Below are 24,120 nucleotides of genomic sequence, written 5' to 3' on the forward strand. Positions count from 1 at the left end.
AAGCTTCCTGAACTTGAAGATTTGTAGGTTTTGAGGGAAAAAAAGAGAGAAAGAGAGAGAGAAAGGTGAACTTGAAGATATGCATGATTTAAAAAAGAAGAAAAGAAGAAATGAACTAAAAAACAACCGCCCATTCATGGAACTCGAGCCCACAACTTTATTATGCATATGTTTATAATTTTAGTTTGTAATTTAGGATTTATTTCAATGAAATTTATAATTTTATTGTTACTTTATATTTTAAAAATAGAAAAAAACCATCACTAGTGATGAACACCCCTAGTAAAATCCATGACTAGTAATGGAATGAAGCTCGATGACATGACCTAACTTGATTGGATGTTGTGAATGATGGAACTCTATCACTAGTAGAGTGCCCCTACCCTTATCATTTAAAGTTTGGTACTTTGATATATCCTCAGTATTCATTTGTATAAGTGAAATTAAGTGAAGTTTTAATTTTAAACTATTCATTAACCTTTTATTTTCAATAACTTTATTAGTTGTTTGCAACTATCAATTCTTCAATCATTCAGAGTCTAAATCATCTAACATCAATTTTATGTCTAAACCCTAGTTTGCTAACCGAGAACGATAGAAAATAAAACAAAAACAATTAAAAATACACCACGAAAAGACTTAAAATATTATAAAGTTATTGACTGTTTAAATTGTCACTAGGTAGTGATGCATTATTATATTCACAAAATCAACTTAAACCACCAAAAAACACGACACACCTTTAAATACGTGTGAGTTAAAGTGATAATAACTTTGCCACAAATAAATACAGGAATCGTTTTTGAGTATTACCTATTCAATCCATCAACCTCTTCAAATAAATACGAGGTAGTGTTTTACCCATCAACCCCTAACCCTAACGTATGTTAAACGGTAACCCCACAATTGAAACCCTAATATTAATAATTTCGAAATATGTCATTTCTTGTAACTTGTAAGTAGGGACGAGCATGGTACCCGTTTAACTGAAAGTACCGATACCAAAAAACTGGGAAAATTAGTACCGGTATTTACCAGTATTTTATCTGTAAATACCGATACTGTACCGATATAGAAAAAACAGAGAAAAAAGATATACTCGGTACGGTACGGTACCATAGTGATACCTGGCCCCAAATCATCATCCAACCTAGTAAGTTCATTTTGTCGTGAGAAGTACTGAACACATAAATGGCGGGAACTTAATTAGAGTGAAGCTTCCCGTGAAATATTTCTAGGGTTCGGAAACAGACACCGAGTGAGGGTCATTGACACATTTCATCCTCAAATTCCTCCATTTCGAGCATAGAATCAGTGAGAGATGCCGACGTACAAGATCAGAGGAATCAATGTGGAATTCCCCTTCGAGGCATACGATTGCCAGCTTGTTTACATGGAAAAAGTCATCCAATCTCTTCAAGAGGTACGGTTACATTCTTCATATCTTTTCCAGTCGATTAAATCTCTCTGTTCTCGTTTAGTATAGTTTCCTAATTGCTTATATACTTGTCGAAGCAAAATCGTTAGGTTTTAGGTCTCATATCATCATTTACAGCTTGCCAATATCACGAGCCCTAAACTAATTTGGATGTGAAATAGTAAAAGAGGCTTACTTGATAATTTGATATGTGGTTTACATCTTAATCAAGGCTAATTTGTGTTGTATTAGATTAAACCTATATCAAAGTATTGTTTGTAGGGCTGCAAACTAACCGAACGTTTAGCATACAATCCGTTAACCATTCATTGGGAAGTTCGTTTGTTTAGTTAAATAAACGAACACGAACGGAGGCCGCGTCTGATCATCTGTATTCGTGAATGTTCAGTAACGTAATCTTTTGTGCTCAATAGTTCATTAGGGTTTCTAAATTTTATAATTTCTTCAAGTATTATCAAATTTATACTAATAAAATATTTAATAAATATTTGTGTATTGTATTTTACATACCTGTTAACAATTTAGGGTTCACAACCTTTGCAAATCGTACCTTTAAGAAATTTCTCTTTGCCACCTACATTGTCGACATCATCTTCTTGAGGACCACCGTCTTTGTGATGAAAGATGATGATTTTATCCGAAATTCAATATACGTTTGTTTGTGTTGGTTTCTGTTCATGAACTCTTGTTTGTGTTCGTTGGCGTCGTTACCTAAATTAACGCACGAACACAAACGAAAAAGTCTCCAACGGTAAGTGTTTATGAACAGTTCGTGAACACATTTATTTATTTCCTTAACGAATCTTGTTCGTGTTCGTTCGATTCATCTTCAGCCCTAATTGTTTGTAGTTTAGTTGTGGCTAATGCCTTCAGTTTTGGTGCCTGTATGTTTAATTATTCAATTACAATGCTTTTGACAATGCAGAAATCTAATGCACTGTTGGAGAGTCCTACCGGAACTGGCAAAACTTTGTGTCTTCTGTGTGCCACTTTGGCCTGGAGAAAAAGTTTGGGTAGTTTCTCAACTGGTAGACGCGCAGGTGGCAAACTTTCAGAAGGTTCATTATCCCAATCAGAATCACCGAGGTTGCCTACGATAGTATACACTTCACGCACTCACAGTCAGATTCGGCAAGTGGTTCAAGAACTGAAAAGAACTGTGTACAGGTCAGTGTTGATTTCTTCTGATAATAGTTGAATTCTACATTAGTTAGTTTCATGTTTTCAATGATGTTTATCATAAACACATAAATTACTTATGCAGACCCAAAATGGTTGTGTTAGGATCTCGGGAGCAATTATGCATTCACCCTGATGTAAGTTTACTTCACGGGAAAACACAGACAAACGCATGCCATTTTCTATGTCAAAAACGTACAAAACGTTACTGTACCCATTATCCACGTGTCTCAGGTAACATATATTTACACAACCCTTAGCAAAAAAAAAAAACTTGTTTTTCATCATTTCATTGATGACATGCCAATATTTATCATTTTATATATTCTTTTTTCTTTTCGCAGAATTTGTCAAAAATAATCCTGGTCTTGGGGATGAACCTATCGACATAGAGGACTTGGTTAATATTGGGAAGAACAACGGACCGTAGGTTTTTTCATCTTTTACTTGTAACAAATGGGGAAAGTTTGTTTCAAAATACTAGCATTTCACTCCATCTTGTTATATGTCATCAGATGCCCTTATTATACATCACGCGAGCTCCACAAGGTTGTTGATATCTTATTTGCACCGTACAACTATCTTATCGATCCTGGCAACCGAAAATCTTTGACCATCGAGTGGGAAAACAGTATAATAATATTCGACGAAGCTCACAATTTGGTAAGCATTAATATTTAGCATAGAGTAAAACACTATTTTCGTCCTGAGGTTTGACCAGTTTTGTGACTTTCGTCCAAAGGTTTGTTTTGTTTTCGCATCTGGATCCAAAAGGTTTAAAATCTTGCCATTTTCATCCTGCGCGTTAACTTCATCCATTTTTTCCCTTAAGTCAGGGGTATTTCCATCTTTTTGTTAACTTCAAACGCAATTTGGTCTTTTTCACTTTATGTAAAACGACTGAATACCCTTAAAAAATACTAAATTGCCCTTTAAGTTAACAAAAAAGACAGAAATACCCCTGACTTTATGGAGAAAAATGATTGGAGTTAACGAGGCGGATGAAAATGGCAAGAAATTAAACCTTTTGGATCCATATGTGGAAAAACAAACCTTTGGACGAAAGTCGCAAAACTGGCCAAACCTTAGGGACGAAAATGCCATTTTACTCTTTTGCATATACTTACACATGATTATGTAACGCACATGATAAATAAACTTCACTGTTTTTTATGAATATATAGGAGAGCATATGTGCAGATGCTGCTTCTTTTGACCTCCCTTCTACGCTCTTAACCACATGCATTTCCGAAGCACAAACCTGTGTCGACATTGCTGTCAATAGGAGAGATGCATTAAATGACAAAACATATAATCCTGAAAATTTCGCAATTCTTAGAGGTAGCTATTATATCTTTCATCTATGATAAAAAGTAAATGAAGAAATTACGCTTATGAATTGGTTTTCAGGACTTCTGCTTAAGCTTGAGAAGGCGATTGCGGCAATTTCTATTAATTCAAAAGAAATGGGTTTTACGCAACCTGGGGAGTACATCTATAAGTTGCTTAAAGAACTAGATATAACGCACAAAACAGCATCTGTGCTTATTGATGCAGTTGATGATGCCATGACACTACTCGAGGAAGGTACAAACTACACACCTACTATTATTGTTAGTGCATAAAGTGTCTGTAGCCGTTTTGGCAGTGTCTAGATCTATGTATAGGTCATATGTATGTTAGAAGTTAAGTTAGACAGAGTTTTGTACCTGATGTAATCCAATCGAATGATTCATTCAATTGGAAGTTTAGTCGATTGAGTCTTTAATCGTATGGCTTATACGTTTGTAAATGGTCAGTCGCATAGCTCATCCGATTTAGTCCAGTCGAATGAGTCATTCGACATGTTTCTATAAATAGATCAGCTCATGCGACTGAACATAACTCTGTCATTTGTCTACCTAGTCTGATCTTTCACGTGTAACAGAACTCTGTCCAAATTTTGTCAGATAATCGAAAAACATTTATTTACTTACTTGTGAACAATATCTAGCATGTATCATAGTTGTCAATGGTGATCGTAGCGATAAGCGATCGCTATAGCACGCTACGTAGCGTATAGGTCTAGTGTCGCTATTAGGGTTGTAGCGATGGATAGCGAGAATAGCGACACTTCATTTTTTTTTTGTTTTTATTTAATATAAATAGCAATATAGCTATAAAATAGCTGGATTTTAGGTTTTTGTTAAATATACATGTAAAATAGCATACATACCAGGGTATTTTGATATAATGTACATATAATTTTTTTTTTTTCTAGTGTATCGCTATTTATAAAATAGCTGCCCGCTATTTATCGCTATTCGCTATGTAACACATAGGTACCTTATCGCTATTTGTCGCTATTCGCCATTAACAACTATGGCATGTATGATGGATTCCGCGCTTCGTACATGTTAAAAACATAGAATTCTAGGTGTTAACGTGAAAACGTAGGGACAAGATCTGATTAAGGGAATTTCAATTATGTCAATAACTGAACAATTCAAAAATACAATCTTTTGTGTTTTGTTTCATCCAGCCTTTGAAATTGTGTAGCATGTTTTTAATGTGTCATTATTTGTTTTACAGATGCAAAGACGTCTGATTCTCAAAAGACAAAGGGAACTGTGTGTAGGTTGGAGACTATAGGGGACATTTTTAAAATAATCTTTAAAGAAGATGGGAACGCCCATGCTAAAAATTATCGTGTAAGTTTGAACCTTGAGGTCAACACTTTGGGAAAAGCTTATACTGTATGATAATTAGTTAATTACTTTTGTACTTTTAATGTTGCTTATGAACTCTGTTGATGCATGATTTGTTTATGACTTTAGACACCGTATTTATTGTTAACTTCAGGTTCATGTTCAAGAAGTTGAAGTTAATTCACCTGATACCATTAAAGGATGTATGCATTTTTCATAGTTTCAGTCTCTTTTTATAGAAATTATTTTAATAATCTTACTAAGTTATTTTTTAAAATAGTAAAATGCCATTTTCGTCCCTGAAGTTTGGTTAGTTTTGCGACTTTCGTCCAAAGGTTTGTTTTTTTTGTATCTGGATTCAAAAGGTTTGAAATCTTGTTCTTTTCATCCGGCTCGTTAACTCCATTCATTTTTCTCCATTAAGTCAGGGGTATTTCCGTATTTTTTGTTAACTTAAAGGGCAATCCGGTCTTTTTCACATTATGTACAATCGTGTAGCATAACGTACAAGTATTCACTTAAAGGGCAAATCGGTCCTTTTCACTTTATGTACGAAAATACCTCTGACTTAATGGGAAAAAAATGGATGGAGTTAACGAGCCAGATGAAAATGGCAAGATTAAACCTGTTGGATCCAGATACGAAAAAACAAACCTTTGGACGAAAGTCGCAAAACAGGCCAAACCTCAGGGACGAAAATGGCATTTACACTTTTTAAAAAAATAGTTCTCCGAACTTATTTTGTATTTGGTGATGCAGCTAAGAAATCTAGAATTTTTAGCTGGTGGTGTTTTAACCCTGGGGTTGCAATGGAAGAATTTGCGAAAAAAGATGTTGGATCTATAATATTGACATCTGGCACGTTATCCCCGATGGACTCGTTTGCTGAGGAGTTGAAGCTGTAAGTTAAATATTCATATGTTTTTTTCTTACCTGAATACATATTCTATTTCCAAACAACTCACTTCGTTTTATTCTCACAATCTAGTAAATTTCCCGTACGTTTGGAGAATCCTCATGTCATATCGGATAATCAGCTGTGGGCTGGAATTGTCCCAGTGGGTCCCTCTGGTCATCCGTTCAACTCTTCTTATAAGACCCGTGATTCTGCTGAATACAAGCTAAATTTGGGCAATTCCATTGGTAAGTTTTCGGAAAAAAGTAGTTGTTTGTACGGGTCAAAACATGAAGGTTTTTATATAATTGCTTCTAGGCCTGTAAATGAACCGAAGAAACATGAACCGAGGCATGTTCGTGTTCGTTCATTTAACTTTAACCAAACACAAACACGAATACGAACATATAATCGAACACATTTTTTGTTCGTGTTTGTTTATTAAGAAAATGGGCATGTTCGTGTTCGTTTATGTTCGTTCGTTTAAAACGTAAACGAACAGTTCATGAATGTAAACGAACATAAACAAACAAGCTTAAACCAACATAATTTAACAAATAATAAACAACACAAATGGACATAATTGAAGAAACATAAATGAAAATAAAGGAATTTTTTATATAAATTAGTGATTAACTAAATTAAATTCCATTGGAAAAACCATTGTTATTACTAGAAAGCCAAATTACCAATTAGTTATATTATATAAGTAGCTTGAAAGTTCCTTTTATGTTTAATCTTTATATAAATATAACTATTTATGTAGCTAAATAGAAACACACATAAACAAATGTAAATAAACAAACATAAATGAACACCAATGAACGAAAATAAACGGACGTTCACGAACAAAACCTTTTTTCATGTTTGTTCGTTTAATTAAATGAACAAACATTTGTGTTCATGTTCGTTCGTTTAATTAAATGAACAAACATTTGTGTTCATGTTCGTTCGTTTATTAGATAAACGAACTTGCCGCCAAACAAGTTCACGAGCAGTTCATGAACGTTCAGTTTGTTTACAGGCCTAATTACTTTGTCAACTTTGATTACAGAAGTTATAATATTTGATAATACTTACTTTTTGAATAAAATGTTTTAAGAGGTTTTTATGCATGTAAAACACACTCCTCTGACCCGTTCCCTTTTTAAAGTTTTTGATGAATTTTTGAAACCTGTTTCCAGTGAATTTTGCTCGAATTGTACCAGACGGGCTGCTAGTATTTTTTCCATCTTACTACCTGATGAATCTATGCATTGAATACTGGAAAAATACGGTATGGTATCTACTAAAACTGCTGTTATTCAGTTATTGTGACTAATGCTTTCTGAAGCTTGCTTCGTGTTTCTCAGAGCGGAGCTTCAACAAATACTAGTAATTCTAGTACAATATGGGAAAGAATCTGTAAACATAAGCGACCTGTTGTGGAACCTAGACAATCTTCACTTTTTCCTGAGGCTATTGATGTGAGTAACTGCTTCAGTTTTTTTAATCAAAATTTGTGTTTTTTTATTGTTATTGTTGTAAATGAATTTTACTTTTGAGCAGGATTATATGTCCAAATTAAGAGATACTTCAAGTAATGGTGCAGTATTTTTTGCTGTATGTCGTGGAAAGGTACCATTTCACCCTGACAGCAATGTTGGGTGTGTGTGTATATATATATATGTATATAGGGCAAAGATCCGTTAGGAACCACCCTTTATTGCGAGAATCGCGAGAACCAATGTGAACACAACCAAAAATGCCTAAAAATAGCTAAAAACACACAATTTTTTTTAAATATTTTTTATAAAAAATCGCTACTTTTCGTAGCCAAAAAAAAAAAAATTTTTTTTTTGGCTACTAAAAGTAGCGATTTTAACATAAAAAATATTAAAAAAAAAAATTTAGATTTTTTTAGGTTTTTTGGGGGTTTAGTTTTTAGCATTTTAGCTGGGGGGGGGGGGGGGTGGAGGTTAGGTTTTTTTAGCTATTTTAGGTTGTGTTCACATTGGTTCTCGCGGTTCTCGCAATAAAGGTGGTTCTCCCATGAACCTTACCCTATATATATATATATATATATATATATATATATATATATATATATATATATATATATATATATATCTGTATCTGCATTATAGATTGCTGATGATCTTTCAACTTGAATTTAATTTTTGAACTATTGATTAGGTAAGTGAAGGACTAGATTTTGCTGACCAGGCTGGTAGAGCTGTAATTGTCACCGGCATTCCATTTGCTTTGTGGAATGATCCTAAGGTATTCTTATGTCGCTTTTAATGTTATCTGATTATGTTACATTAATCTATGTTGTCATGCATTTAATTTAAATATTGTTCTTGAATTCGGCATTCTGATCGCTTTATGGCAGGTTCGGTTGAAGCGTGAGTTCTTGGATGAGCAAGCACGGTCGCAACGTACAGGATCTAAGGTAATTTTGATACACAGGAGCAAATCCACTTAAAACTAATCGTTAAATTACCATAATTGTATTTTTCTTTACTGAAAGTGTAGTTCTTTTACTTTTTCTAGGTTTTGACTGGAGATGAGTGGTATAGTCAACAAGCATCACGGGCTGTAAATCAAGCAGTTGGACGGGTCATTCGTCATCGTCATGATCATGGAGCAATCATTTTTTGTGATGAAAGGTTTTTATTTATTTATTTATTTGTTTGTTTATTGTTTAACTAGATTATGGTACTTATTTTAAGATGTGATAAATAGGTTTGCAAAACCAAATCATCAGTCTCAAATATCACTCTGGATACAACCTCGCATCAAGGTGAACCTTCCCGAAATTAATATTATAAACATGTGGCAAATTTGATCCATTTATTTATTTATAAATTGTTATTAAAATGAAATTACTTTTGTACGTGTATATATATATATATATATATATATAAAGTTACTGATATGTTCCCTATGCAGTGTTACTCAAAATTTGGGGATGTAGTTTTCACATTGACAAGATTTTTTCGAGATGCTGCAATCAACTATCCAACAAAGCCGAAGTTAACGCAGATTGAGGAATCAGGTTAACAATCTTTTATATATATTTTGAAATGAAGTTAACAACACTCTTACATTCTGATCTTGATGTCTTCTGCATGTTTTGACTTTTCAGGAGTCAAAAGTAGTCTGGTCAAACTTGACCCCGACATATTTCTTAAGCCCTTGGTATGTACTTGATTATTCTGATTGCATGCTTTGTATTATCTAGAGTTTGCAAGATGGGCTATTTATTGGGAAACGGGTCATTATATGTTTCTACGTTCTTCGTTATAATACTTGATGGGTATTTCAGGTTGATAAATCACACTCTATTGAATCATCATTTCCGGCTGAAGTCAAACGAGGCAGCATTTCCAGACAGCTTCACGAAATACTTCCTGCCAATCGCTCAAATCTTTCTTTTAACGATCAAAAACTGAGTTCAACCTCGAAATATACAAATAATAAGATTTTAGAACAGAGACTAATCATAAAAAAGGAAACGGTCGATTTGACCGAAGACGTAAGACCAGACGAAGAAACAGAAACGTGCAGTCAACTAACTGCACCCTATTTTGTAAAGAAACGTAAATTAGAAAAAGCTAAATGTAACTCATTACAACGGTGTGACAAATCTTGTGGCCCGCCTGTGCAAGAATGTTCATCGTTGCAAGTCAAAAGTGAGAGTCAACTTGTATCTTCAGGTATCCGAAGTGGAGTGTCGAGTTCGACTTCCGGCGATCAAGAGCAAAAAGGAAAAATGTTTATTAACCAGGTAAAAATATTTTGTAGAGGTGGTAACATTAATTTTTACCTTTTCAAATAATTTGTATACTTTTATAATGTTTATCAGGTGAAAGAGAAGCTTAGCGATGGAGAATACAATGAATTTTTGGGATTTATGAAGGCACTTAAGTCTAAGGCCATGAAGATAGGTCATGTTCTTGAAAGTATCATAAAAATATTTTCCGCCCCGGAGAGACTTTCTCTTCGCCAAAGGTACATAATGCTTTCGTTAGGTGTCGCAATTTTGACCAATTCACTAACCATGAGCGGATCTGCTTTCGTTACCTGTTTTTCATGCATTATTTGGTTGTTAATAAGTTAAAAATAGAGTAAATTGCGTTTTACATCCTTTAAGTTTGAGTAATATTGCAAACGATGTCCTTTGACTAACGAAATTACATTGGATGGCCTTTTTGTTACATTATCGCATCATGCGTTGTCCTTTTGCCCTAACCCAGTTAGTTATTTATGTTAGCTCTTAACCTGTGACTAACGAAATTACATTGGATGGCCTTTTTGTTACATAACTCATCATGCGTTGTCTTTTTGCCCCAACTCAGTTAGTTATTTATGTTAGCTCTTAACATGTGTCACTCACATGAGGGTATAATGGTCATTTTCACTTAAAACATATCTTCCTCTTGAAGTTTCACGGACAATTAATATATTTTTGTTTAAGTTATTAAGTGAAAATGACCATTATGCCCTTATGTGAGTGGCACGTGTTAAGAGTTAATGGAAAAAATTAATAATGTTAGGGCAAAAGGACACCGCATGGTAAGAAACGGTGACATAAAGGACATTCAGTGTAATTTCGTTAATTAAAGAACATCGCCTGCAAATTTGCTCAAAGTTAAAGAACGTAAAATGCAATTTACCCAAAAAAAATATGTACATATTTAATCTTCCATCTTTCCATTTACAGATTTAAGGATTATCTTCCTGCAAAGTATCATTCCTTATATGAGCATTACATACAGAAAACCAATGATCCAGCTGTAGATCTATGACAAATGGTACTCTAATCTCATCCGGTATTTTACACAAAAACAATTTTATTTTTTATTTTTTTACTAATGTTTGCTTGAACCCTTGCAGCTTCAAACTTATAAAGCAGCATTTCTAACAAGAAGCTGATGGCTTGATATATTGAAGGATGCACATGTAATTTTTGTTTTTTTGCCAAGATCCAGCAGTTAGAAATATTCAGGTTTATCACTAAATGTGGCCAAGATCCAATTTGGAAGTATAAGTTGTATGCTATTCCTTCGTAAATTGCACCTTGATCAATGAGAAGTTATATTTATACCAAAGATTCTGAATTCATTTTTTGTATTCAATATTCCTTTTGGGTGCAACTGCTTTCTTTTTTGTTCTAAATAAATCATAAAAAAGAGTAAAATGTCATTTTCGTCCCTGAGATTTGGCCAGTTTTGTGACTTTCGTCCAAACGTTTGTTTTTCCGCATCTGGGTCCAAAAGATTGAAATCTTGCCGTTTTTATCCGTCTCGTTAACTCCATCCATTTTTCTCTGTTAAGTCAAGGGTATAAACAAAACAAGCAAAAAAACAAAAAATAAGCATTTATCTCTGTTAACTCCATCCATTTTTTCTGTTAAGACAAGGGTATTTTCTTTGTTAAATTATGTACAAGCATTTAGCATAATTTACAAGTATAAACAAAACAAAACAAGTAAAAAAGACAAAAAATACCCTAGACTTAACAAGGAAAATTAGATGGAGTTAATGAGCCGGATGAAAATGACAAGATGTTAAACCTTTTGCATCCAGATGTGGAAAAACAAACTTTGGACGAAAGTCGCAAAACTGGCCCAACCTCATAAATGAACGAAAATGACATTTTACTCCATCAAAAAAATGATTTATCATGTTTTGATGCAGTAATAAGCTGTTTAGAGAGTGTTTGAGATTGGTTACCCAAACTACTTATCCGGTTATTTGTGATTTACATAATATAAGTTTTATAGAATAAAGTTGCTTATCTCAGAAATGAATAAGCAGGTAATTAGTTTTAATAAGAGCAGATGGATATTAATATATGCTGGCTGACCCATATAAAGCAAGCATTCAACTCCATTGGGTTGTGTAATATTATGATGCTTAGTTATCCACATAGATAGCATACCAATGGGCGGTGCTAAATTTGTCTTCTTTCTTTTTCTCAATTTGATGATGGTCCTGCATGCAAACGGACCCCCCCACCCCCAAATGGAGTTGCTAACAATTAGGAATGAACTATATCCACATAGATTTTTAACCTTTTTCTTATTACCTAAATTCATTAAAAATAAAAATTAAAAAATTTTGTACACAAGTATGATCACCCTCATCCCTTCAACGGTGAAAGCAATTATATTAGGTGAACTCATTCTCATACCTTTTTTATTAGATTAATCGTTAGTCGGAGGTTCATCGAGTATTTTTTATCTAAACGGTTAGTTAATTAGTAGGCGGTCAACAGTGGTCAAATTCAGTTCTAACTTCTAACTAGCCAAAAATCGGTGGCAATCTAGCGATTCTGGCCAGATTCTTGACAAAAACCTGTAAATTTCAGCAATTAATTCTATTTACTTGAAAAAAATGGGTTGAAGGTGTTAAAACATGTCTACTTTAAAAAATTCCTATAAAATGTGTGTATATGCATATAAAATTAAAAATTACATATAAAATCTCAATATGATTAATCTTAGTTAATCCCGATTACTCAATAGCGAACGTCTAGCGATTCTTACAACACTAGTTTTGACCTAAAACCATTTTAACCGAACCCAGTTTGATTTTTAGACTTATGATATATTTACCCAATATGACCAAAAAAACAAGGGAAATTGGCCTGTAATAATCTCACCTAGATCTTATTGGCCATTAATAATCCCACCTCAGAATATTCCCCCCATCAATCCCACCTTTCACATATTTTTCCTACAATGGTCCCCCGTTAAAAAAACTTAACGGAGTTAAGCTTGTTTGCAAATTACAAACAAATTTTTTAGGGCTTTTGATTAGAACGACGATAAGAGTCTATTGATGTAAAACTTGCCTCGAAACGGTTCTCCAAACGATGAAAACGGCGCTTCAATTCGGGTGTTTAAATTTCCAATTAACCAAAATCAAGTCACTTGGAGCACCATTTCGAAGTAAGTTTTACATCAATGGACTTGTATCATCGTTCTGATCAAAAGCCCGAAAAATTTTGTTTGTAATTTGGAAAAAAGCTTAACTCCGTTAAGTTTTTTTAACGGGGGACCATTGTAGAAAATATATGTGAAAGGTGGGACTGGTGGAGGGAATATTCTGAGGTGAGATTATTAACGGCCAATAAGATATAGATGGGATTATTCGAGGCGAATTCCAAACAAAAACAAACCCCATGCGCTAAGAAAAGAAATCCATGAAAAAAAGGAACAAGTCCATGTCAATGATTAGTATGAAATTCCAAATAAAAACAAACCACAAAAAAACAGGTGGTTTGAACCTTTGGTTGGCGCGTCATCACTTTATAAGCCAAGTGTGGTTCCGTTACATAACACCCAAATTTAGAATCAATCCTCTTCTTCTTCTCCTTTTTTGTTTTCCTTCACTCAATAATAATATTGTTATCATTATTCTATACCCATCACCACACCACAAATGTGTTATCCTCCTGCTGCTGCTGTACCCTCTATCATTGGATATGATTTGGAGATCCGGATCAGGCGCTTCGCCGCTCTCGCCATGACGGTGAACCACGCGGTTGCGGCGGTGGTGGGTGGTGGTGGTGAAGAAGAAAGAAGAGTGAAGAAACAGTGTCTGTGTTCACCGACGCATCACCCGGGTTCCTTCAGGTGCAGGCATCACCATTCGGAGTATATATGGGCTGCCCGACCCGCCCAGTAAGGAAATAAATAGTTTAAATGTTTAGTGTTTAATCCTATGCAAGTGTATAATATGGGTAATGAATGAATTGTTTCTTCTTCTTCTTTTTTTTTTCTTTTTTCCTCATGTAATGATTCTGTTCATCTATCTGTCTGTTATTATATTTCCTTTTTTTTACATTACTTTTTTTAATAATATCTTAAACGAGTATCATCATCATACTCGGCCAATCCCACTAATACTATTGGCAAAGCGAAGATATGGTCTGAGAAGGGTACTATATCCCGTAGCAGTGGCGGAGCTTGAGATTTCCGACCGGGGGTCGAAAACATATATACAAAAAATTTCTATAAAACCAGGGGGTCAAAATGTATATACCCAAAAATTTCTATACGAAAATTACATACTCTCCACTACTGAGCGAAAAGTTCGGGGGGTCGGCCGCCCCCACAAAGCTACGCCCTTGTCCGTAGGGAGGGAGAGACTGCTTCCGGTGAGACTCCCGGCTCGATAATAGTTTTGCATCAAGCCTTGGACCTAAGGCACATAATACTCGGCAATTGGGACAAGGCCAATTAGTGCATATACCACTTGTCTTTCGATACGTGATTAACCGTCTCCCGCTTTTAACGTTATTTTCACAAAATTAGTAAAATCACGTTAAAATTAGTGCAATTTCACTTTTGCCCCTGAGGGCCCACCCATATATAGATGACATGCGCATATAGTAAACAGGGCGTATATCTTAAACGAGTATAATGTTACTTTTTTTTCAATACAAGAACAATTCAAGTAGATAACTAATAAATCTAAACTATGTAGTATGTAATTTTACATTGTGTTTGGTAGATATATAGAGTTAGAAAAAAGAGTGATATAAGCTGTCTCTAGTAGTCTAGTATATTAAAGTTAAACCAAAATATATATCTTTTTCTTTTCATAATGTTATATGCATAATTATAACATTAAATGTTAATTATAGGCAACTTTATGGATTCATGGATCATGGTTACTTTTCTTAAAGAAGCAAACCTCTGTTATAGAGAATGACAACTAGAGTTAATTCAAGGAATTGGTGAAACTAGAGGTGTAAACGAGTTTTAGTTGTGTGAGCTAGTCAAAATCGACTTTGCCAAAAGACTCGAATCGACTCGAATTTAGGTTAAAAACTAAACTCATTTAATAAAGCTTAGCATGAGATTCACATGAGTTTGGTTAGACTCACGAACCTAAACGGCGATTAATATAATTATGTAAATGTATAATATAATTATGATTAATATAATTATGTTCTAAAAAAATGTAATATATATTATGTCATATATGATTGTAATTATACAAAAACCATTGTGTTTTGAGCCTTAGAGAGTTCGAGATAGAGTGGGAATGTTATGTTACTTTTGATTCGGAATTATTTCAATATGAGCAAACATGACAAAAAGTTAACCACTACAAAATCACATGCATAATGAATACAAAATTAGGTCATATATCACTTCAACTTTATGAATAGAATCAGAGCCAAATTGAGTCACTTCATGCCATCGGCCGACGATCTAATGAGCATCGCTGAAAAAATGACGCTTTTAGTAACGTCAGTCGAGGTTATTCAAGCATTAGTGACGTGCATACTTCAATCAAAAAACTTAAAGAAATAGAATTAGAGCTTGTCATGAATCTCGATATTGAACATTTGATCAGGGGCCGACAGAGGGTGTCGGGGGGTGTTTAGAAAAATGTAACCCGGCCCAAACTGGACTGGAAAATCTTAAATCTAGTGTTAAGCATTCGAATATTGAAAATTTTCAGACAACCATGAAAAAAATTATGGTTCCGCAACTAAATGTGACCATGAACTTGAGATAACGATGAATGCATTATCAAGTATTTTGAGAATGTATCACATGAGGAACTTTTTTTTTTTTTTTTTCTAAAATATGTGTTAAAAGAATATTGCTAAAAATGATATTTTAAATAGCATTATTGACGAATCTTGCTTGATGGATGATCTTTTTATAAAGTATCCCTAATGACAAATCAATTAATACCAATAATAAAAAACTTTGTCCATTTTAGTTCAACAACTTTACTGCTTTAGGAGGTCTAACTCAAAACCAAAAGGCAAAGTGGTTTAAAATTAGTCTTGTCCTCAATCGGGCAATGAACTTCAAATAATATGCTAGACTATGTGATATAAGCCTAATTATTATTAACTACACAACATTGTTTCATCAATTCATCAAATGACAATATTTTCATAGCAGGAATGATCATTGAACCAGTTATGCTTGGATGGGTTTCAAAAATCACATCTTAAATAACTTAAAAATTAATTAATTATCATAACTTTTATAATAATTATTAAAGATAGAGCATAAAATATTAAAATTATTAAAAAAGACAACATTTCAATTTTTTTTTCAAAAATGAAAAAAGTGTATATATATATAGAGAAAGTATAATGTACAAAATGGCTTAACCTACATTAACATACGCGACAGAATTTATAACGTGCGTAATTATTTTTTTCACCATTATAACGTGCGTGATTATCACCCAAAAACTGCTCCCATGCGTTATTAGGGCTCCCATGCGTGATTATTGCCCAGATCTGATGGTTGAGCGCGTCGCGTACGTGAAGTAGGATAAGGACTTTAGAATAAAAAAAAAATCCATTTTCGTTAAAACCAATTACGAGACCAAAAAATACTTTATTTTAAAAAAATAACCCGATTTCATTGAAGTTTATATCGAAATGCTCAGAAGAAATAGATAACAAGCACAAGTTATTTCAAAAAAATCAAATTAATTTTTGGTGTTAAACTCAGCACTTACATGCCACATAGGATTTTTTTCATCGATACCGTGTAGACTGCCTTAAAACGGGCCTAGAAACCTTCTAGATTCAGGTTTGATGGTGGAGGTGGATCCGACTTTTTTACACTCAATTTGTACTATTTACATTAACTTGTGTTCAAGTTCAACAACTAGTAAATTTCATATGGTATGGTATTAATGTATACCGGTAAAACTTGTGTTCAATAACACTCTTTACAAACACCAATTCTACCAAAAATATCAGAAAAAAAACACTGATTAATGTAAAAAAAAAAAAAAAAAAAAACCTCCTACATGTTATACTCAGTCGATCTACGATTTATGAACTTGCTCTAAAAGCAGCTAACCGCGCAACAAAATCATCATAATCCGGAAGTTTAGGATGCACATGACTTCTTGAATCCGGTTGATAAGTGACCGCCCTTGATAGCCCTTTTCTTTCATCTACAACACCAGCAGCAGCCACCGGTTCAGATGGAAGCGAACCGCTTCGCTTTGGTGCAGGTACATGCGATGGTTTTCGGCTGTAGTGCGACAAAAGCTTGTCCATTTTCTTTTCTTCATCAACAAACTTATTTTCACCATTTGGAATAGTAGAACTTGTTTTTTCGACGCCATTGTCCCCGCGAGACGAACCTACAGCTTGCTTTAACGGCTTTCGAATCCGCATTGATCTTGGTATCTGTTTACTAATATCATCATTAACAGCTGTCTTTTTGCTTAAATCTGGTTTAGTATAAGGAGGACCCATTGACCTTAACCCATTTGTGTCTGTTGACTTTTTGGTTGACTCGGTTATGATGTAGGGCGGAGCCATTGACTTATATTCATTAAACTTTCTTCCTTGTGGTATATCCTCAGAAGCACTATCGTCTGCGCTAGTTGCACTGTCGCTGCTAGAGCTACCGTTGCTTGACCAACAAGGCGATAACCGACCATGATCATGTTTTTCTTCCTTTTTGGTTTCGGTTTCGGTTTCTGCCCTTGATTTGTATGGCAGATTCTTTCCAATAGTCGGCTTCTTGTGTTTTTCTTCCGCTGTTTCTTTTTTCATGTTTGTTTCCAGATCAGTTTGACGTCGGGTTTTAACTGATTCGTTTACAAATGGAGGCGGTTTGTACAGTTTCTGTTCCAAAACCTTTGAATCCCAATTTAAATCGTATTCCAACGCAATCTCTTGCATCATTTGCAGCTTTGTATGCTTCGCGGGAGGGGCTGCCTTCAAGTTCGTGACAAACTATAATAAAATCGCATCCCTTTTAGTATTACTCGATTAAATACCACACGAAACAAATCAAATTTAAAAAGTTTTAAAACATTTTTTTACCAGGCATGTGTAAGAACTAAGAAGTACCTGTTGGTTGACATACGGTTCAAGATGATTCGCATATCGCTCAGCGAATAACGTTCTTAATTCGCGCAATTCTGGCAAATCCGAAAATATTGCAGCAGCAAACATCAAAGTTGAGATTGCTTCTTTGCATTGCTCAGGGCATTCCCTACATGTGACAGAAAAATAGAATTTAAATCCAAATTTCACAAGAACATATGATTTAACAATAGAGTTAATTACTGTTTTCGTCCTTCTGGTTTGTCAAAAATCACTATTTCAGTCCATTAGTTTAAAAATTGCGATTTCAGTCCCTGTGGTTTCACTTTCGTAACCATTTCAATCCATTTATTCTGTAAGTACAGGGACTGTAATGGTTACGAGATGGACTGAAATGGTTACGAAAGTGAAACCACAGGGACTGAAATCGCAATTTTTAAACTAATGGACTGAAATAGTGATTTTTGACAAACCAGAAGGACGAAAACAGTAATTAACTCTTAACAATATTTACAAATATATTTATACCTTTGTTTATTCATAGCTGAGAGCTCGCTTAAAACGAGCAAGCAACATTGTTCGACATATTCGTAACACCATGATAGATTCTGGTCTGCATATAACTGTTCAACCTGTTTTCATCAAATGATCAATCTTGAAATAATTAAAATCAAAGAATCTTTAAAGAAATTCAATCTTGTTTATACATAACATCAATGATCAATCAATCTAATAGCCTAATGAAGATTAGTCATTAATTGAACTTCCTAGGGGTATGCATGGGTCGGTTATGGCCAAAAACCATAAGCAAAACCACGATGTCGGTTAATGAATAATCATAACCATAACTGATCGGTTATGGTGGTTTTGGTTAATCGGTTTTGAAGGTTATAAGTCGGTTATGGGCGGTTAACCATGAATTTACGTCTAGCTAAAAATAACTCAAATTTTTTTTACCACGGAATAAATTGTTATTATACCTTTGTATATATTATTATATTACATATAAAAAGTATATATATAATCTATAATATTAAGACTGATTATTTATGAATATTCAAACACAACGATATGATATAAACAACAAATTCAAACAAAATTTCAACCAAAACGATATGATATAATTCATAAATTCCAAAAAACGTCTAATCAAAAAACAATTAACCGACCCATCGGCTTTTAAGTTGGTTCAGTTTTATTGGTTAATTCGGTTATGAGTCGGTTAATTCGGTTTTTTCTCGCCCTTCCGGCTAATCAAACCTGCAATTTTCATGGTACCAAAGACACATTCATCATCAATTATAAAATCAAACAACTCTCCTGAATTCACGTGTAGAATCTATAAATATTAACTTTATTATTATAAAACATTACACATAATATGAATGAAACTATTTATTGTCAAATATGGTCCACCTATATTCCCAGCTACTTTCAACTATAATTCGTTTAAATCATACGCAATCGATAATCATACTTATCAAACAAGATTATAACATATAACATAAAACATTTACCCTATTAAACGCATTAGAATCAAGACCGGTTTTAATAAGATCAGCAACATCATTCCTCAAAAACTTCTGCATTGCGTTCCTCTTTCTCCGAATCATCTCGATTCGCTTCATCGTCAGCTTGATTTCCGACTTACTAACAACATAAAATTAATCATATAAAAAACTATAATTCACAAAAAAGAAAAAAAAAATACATAATTCATCAATTCCTCACCATCTGGAGTAAAACTTGCTCTTCAAGAATCCGTCAAACATGTTTACAATCAACAATTAATCACACCGGAAAGAATACATATAGATATTGTATCTATAGGTGTATCTAACAAATGAGAATTAAAGAAGGTGAAGATGTATCTATAGGGTGGGGAGAGTGAAATCTGGTGAGCTGTACAATTCAGTTATTGTGTGGTGGTTTAAAAAAGTGGGCCCAGGTCAACGAGATGGGGACTATGTTTTGTGAGATCAACGGTGAGGATGAGATTGGGGGAAAGTGGGGCACCGATAATATGGTGCCTTGTGTCACACGAGATGTTTGCTCCGCCGAATATACGAACGGAGTGGGTTGACACGTTGGAATAACTTTTTGTTTAATGACGACTTTGCCCTTTAGGTAAAACACCGGCAAATTACGCATCATTAATAATTATCATTTCAGATATATATTTTTGTGTATTTGATAAGATTGGATGAATGTGTATTTGGTAAGATTGGATGAATGTGTATTTGATAATTAATACTAAATCTTTTTTATCTTTTAAATTTTTAAATTTGTGAATATGATATTAGGGAATACGGAGTAGAGCGGCAAACTTCTTGTTTACCGCCATTTGTCGATCGGTGACCCAATGCCAAGGATAATGTTTACTGAATTTGGGGTGAAATCGGTGAACTTTCACCGATTCGGTGAAGGTGAAGGAAAGAGGGAGAGAGAGGGTGTGTGGTGGGGTCCATGTCATCTCAACCAATCACACATTTTTCTTTTAAAAAAAAAAATAGTTTACCAATTCATGAAGTGTCAAACCATTGCCAACACTTTTGAGCATAGTTTAAACACTTTTCATTAAATGACATGACACACTCTCATTGGTTGATTTTGAAGTTTACCACTTTCAAGTGTCTAACCACTCTCTACACTCTTATGAAAGTTGTTAGGGTGTATATAAAATTACCCCATTATTCATTCAATAATTATTTAGTGTAATTGATAATGTTAATTTTGTATCAATACGGGTAAAATTATTCTACAAAGACTCTTAAAGATAAGAACTGCACAAAGACACAATTGATCACAAAATATAACACAATGTTTTAAACAATCGGAACATGAACAGGAAATTTCATTCATTTAGTTAAATAAACGAACATGAACAAAGGCCGTGTTCGTTCATTTATCTTCTTGAACGTTCGGAAATGTGTTTGTTTGTGTTCGATATCAATAGTTCATTAGTGTTTTTAATTTTTATATTTCATTTAAATAATTCAAAATTCCGACAAATAAATATTTAATAAGTGTCAGTTTATTATATATTATATATCAGTTCATGAACGTTTGTTTGTGTTTATTTGTTTCCATTTGTGTTAATAAACATTAGTTTGTGCTTATTTGTGTTCATCAACGTTTGTTGCTAAAATTAACAAACACAAACAAGTTCTTTTCTTAACAAACGCACACGAACATAAAATCTTGAAAAATAGAGCACAGTGACGAAGAAAAAAAACACAATGAGTCGCGAAAAAGACACGATGATTCAAATATAGAAAATACACAATGACGCAAATAAAAAGACACATGATGTAAACAAAAAGTCTAAAATCCACAAGCTAAATATCTAAAAACAAAAACCTAAAATCTCACATCGTATATTTCGATGAGATGGTTTCAATGCCGATTGAATGAGGTCAATCGGAGCCTGTTTGATACCCTTTGCACATAATCTTATTTTTAGGAGACTTTGTATTTGATCCTAACCCTAAGCATATCTGATTAAATATAACACAATTATATATTGTTTTTGGAACGATGAATTTATTTAATATGTCATTCGTAAGACTTGAACTCAATACCTTCAAATCTAGGTGTTGTTAAACATTTTATCTTATAACACAACTAGAATTACCACCCGCCGCAATACGGCGGGGATTCATTAGTTATATATTATGTTAGATGAAAGGCAAATGTTTCTCACATGACCACGAGCCTATGTGTAAAATAGAGAAAAAAAAATAACTAAGTCGATCTCTGACTCGCACGTTGGGACAGACCTATCAAACGGGAAAAATAGACGCGCTGCGACGGACATGTCAAACAGGAAAAAAAATAGATGAAAAAAACGTTGAACCTCACACGCACGTTGCGGCGTGTTAACTCGGAAATTTAGAACGACACGTTAAACGGAGAACTTATGAAAGATGAAAAGTATATAAGAGACTAAAGTGGAAAGTAAAAAAAGTGTTGAGATTAAATTGCGAAAGATGAAAAGCTTTGAGTTGAAAGTAAAAAAAAATTAAAGGAGTTAAATTGCAAAAGATGAAAACTTTTAAATTAGAAGTGAAAAATCAAATTAATCAAAGGGGTTAAAATATCAAAGATTAAAACTTTAGACTTAAATTTCCAAATATTGAAACTTTAGAGTTAAAAAAGAAATCACTTTCAAATTATAAAAACAAAAGAGATAAATAGATTTAGTTAAATTGATGTTTAATAATATTATTATTATTATTTAATAAAAAAGATAAAAAAAAAATAAGAGTGAGAAATTACCAGATAATGACACGTGTCCAAAAAGAATTTTTGTTTATTAATATAGAAAGATTATATAATACGTATAAGTTCAATACATTTCAATTTAGTAAACTCTAAATCACATGGATTTCCCTATCGTTTCATACCTATAAGTTATAATATCTATACTATATAATAAAAGAAACCATATTAGGGACACTTGTCATCATATTAGGCCTTCTCTTATAGATAATTATTATTTTAGTTTAATCTTTTTTAATTAATAATTAACAACTCTATATTAAATTAAATAAATTTTTTTTTGAAAGGCCTTAAATTAAATAAATAAACAAACAAAACCCGAACTAAGAGAAATTAGATTTAGTGTGTAGATTCCTAAATTTTTGCAACCACCCGAACAAGAAAGTAATAAATTAATATTGAATGTTATCCTAATTTATTAAAAATATAACTTTTTTTATTAATTGGTATACAAAATTATATTTATTCAACTCGTGTAAAACGCGGGGTTTTAAAAATATAACTTTTTTTATTATTTACTATACAAAGTTACATTTAAATAGCACGTGTAATACACGAAGTTTTTAAAGATATAACTTTTTATCATTTGCTATGTAAAATTAGATTTATTCAACACGTGTAATACACGGAGTTTTTAAGAATACAATTTTTTATTACTTGGTAGATTTTTCAACCCGACTATACACGAGTTTTTTAAAGATACGACGTTTTTAGTATTTAATATAAAAAATTGCATTTATTTAATATGTGTAATACACATGATTTTTAAAGATATAACTCTTTTTTAGATCTATTCAGCACATGTAATATACAGGGTTTTTAAGGATGTAATATTTTTATGATTTGGTAGATTTATTCAACCCGATTATACACGGGTTTTTAAAGATACGACGTTTTTAGTATACAAAATTACATTTATTTAATCTGTGTAATACACATGGTTTTTAAAGATATAACTATTTTTTATTGTTTAATATATAAAATTACATTTATTTAACCCGTACAATATACGGTGTTCATAAAGATATAACTTTTTATTATTTAATATATAAAATTACATTTATTCAACCCGTGTAATACACGGGGTTCTAACCTAGTTGAAGGATATATGAATATATCCTGCTAGTATTAAATTAAATGATTTAGCTCATAATTGAAGGAAATGGGCTAAGAACTTGATGCTTTCTAAAAGCTTGCACGTATGATATTGTAACGAATATATACGTCCCTGTTTATCCATAAGCTTTTTATGAAAAAAATGGATAACTTTAAACAAATTTATATTAGAAAAGGTTTGGAATTATATGCTAAATGTGTGGCTAAAAGAGAGCAAGTAAATGAATTCCAACGAAATGACATTTGTCGGACTCATAATTTTTTTTCAATAGGGTCCATTTTTTTGATGTTTAAAATTTTCATAACAAAACGTCAAAATTTTCGAGTAGGTCCTCGTTCGTGTCGGGTTAGAGCGATGTTTGAACTAGATTAAAAAAAACCCCAGAAAAAACAGACTATACAAGGATTACACTCATGACCTCTTGTTGTTAAAAAGGGAGGTGTACCACTACACCAGCTTTTCTTTTCTTTCTATAATGTCCACCTAATTGTATTTATGAGGTCCTTATAAATTTAAAATATCGGATCTACTAATTTTTTTAAAAACATTAGTGTCCGGAAATCCCGACTCGTTCAATATGGGTCCGCCCCAGCATTTATGCCCTTCTAATGTAATGATAAAAGGTGGTTATGGGAAGCATTTTAACACCACCAAGTTGACTTGTTAATCTAATTGATGTTTTTAAATAGAAGATGTT

At 33.1% G+C, this 24,120-nt stretch overlaps 2 protein-coding genes across 5 annotated transcripts; one reads left to right on the plus strand and one right to left on the minus strand.

Moving 5' to 3' along the window:
* Positions 1–1,165: 1,165 nt before the first annotated feature.
* LOC110880112 (regulator of telomere elongation helicase 1 homolog) lies at positions 1,166–11,308 on the plus strand. 3 transcript variants are annotated; one of them, XM_022128678.2, is made up of 24 exons: positions 1,166–1,423; positions 2,364–2,605; positions 2,703–2,851; positions 2,962–3,043; positions 3,133–3,280; positions 3,802–3,958; positions 4,028–4,204; positions 5,189–5,307; positions 5,459–5,507; positions 6,064–6,205; positions 6,293–6,447; positions 7,384–7,475; positions 7,552–7,665; positions 7,748–7,816; positions 8,375–8,461; positions 8,574–8,633; positions 8,735–8,850; positions 8,927–8,984; positions 9,134–9,239; positions 9,330–9,382; positions 9,510–9,971; positions 10,050–10,195; positions 10,908–11,016; positions 11,081–11,308. In XM_022128678.2, the coding sequence occupies exons 1-23, from the start codon at positions 1,322–1,324 to the stop codon at positions 10,990–10,992; spliced, it is 2,970 nt and encodes a 989-aa protein (XP_021984370.1). In that variant the 5' UTR covers positions 1,166–1,321; the 3' UTR covers positions 10,993–11,016; positions 11,081–11,308. The 3 variants fall into 3 exon arrangements, with proteins under 3 accessions (XP_021984370.1, XP_021984369.1, XP_021984371.1); XM_022128677.2 differs by having other exon boundaries at positions 10,908–10,998; XM_022128679.2 differs by having other exon boundaries at positions 5,459–5,504; positions 10,908–10,998.
* Positions 11,309–16,836: 5,528 nt separating this feature from the next.
* On the minus strand, positions 16,837–19,916 carry LOC110880110. Of its 2 annotated transcripts, XM_022128676.2 has the most exons (6): positions 19,757–19,916; positions 19,543–19,675; positions 18,554–18,657; positions 18,050–18,194; positions 17,777–17,932; positions 16,837–17,728 (listed from the first exon to the last, which is right to left on the minus strand). In XM_022128676.2, the coding sequence occupies exons 1-6, from the start codon at positions 19,795–19,797 to the stop codon at positions 17,015–17,017; spliced, it is 1,293 nt and encodes a 430-aa protein (XP_021984368.1). In that variant the 5' UTR covers positions 19,798–19,916; the 3' UTR covers positions 16,837–17,014. The 2 variants fall into 2 exon arrangements, with proteins under 2 accessions (XP_021984368.1, XP_021984367.1); XM_022128675.2 differs by having other exon boundaries at positions 16,837–17,932.
* Positions 19,917–24,120: the final 4,204 nt, after the last annotated feature.

Source organism: Helianthus annuus, chromosome 9, assembly GCF_002127325.2.
Source record: "Helianthus annuus cultivar XRQ/B chromosome 9, HanXRQr2.0-SUNRISE, whole genome shotgun sequence".
Classification (NCBI taxonomy): Eukaryota; Viridiplantae; Streptophyta; class Magnoliopsida; order Asterales; family Asteraceae; genus Helianthus; species Helianthus annuus.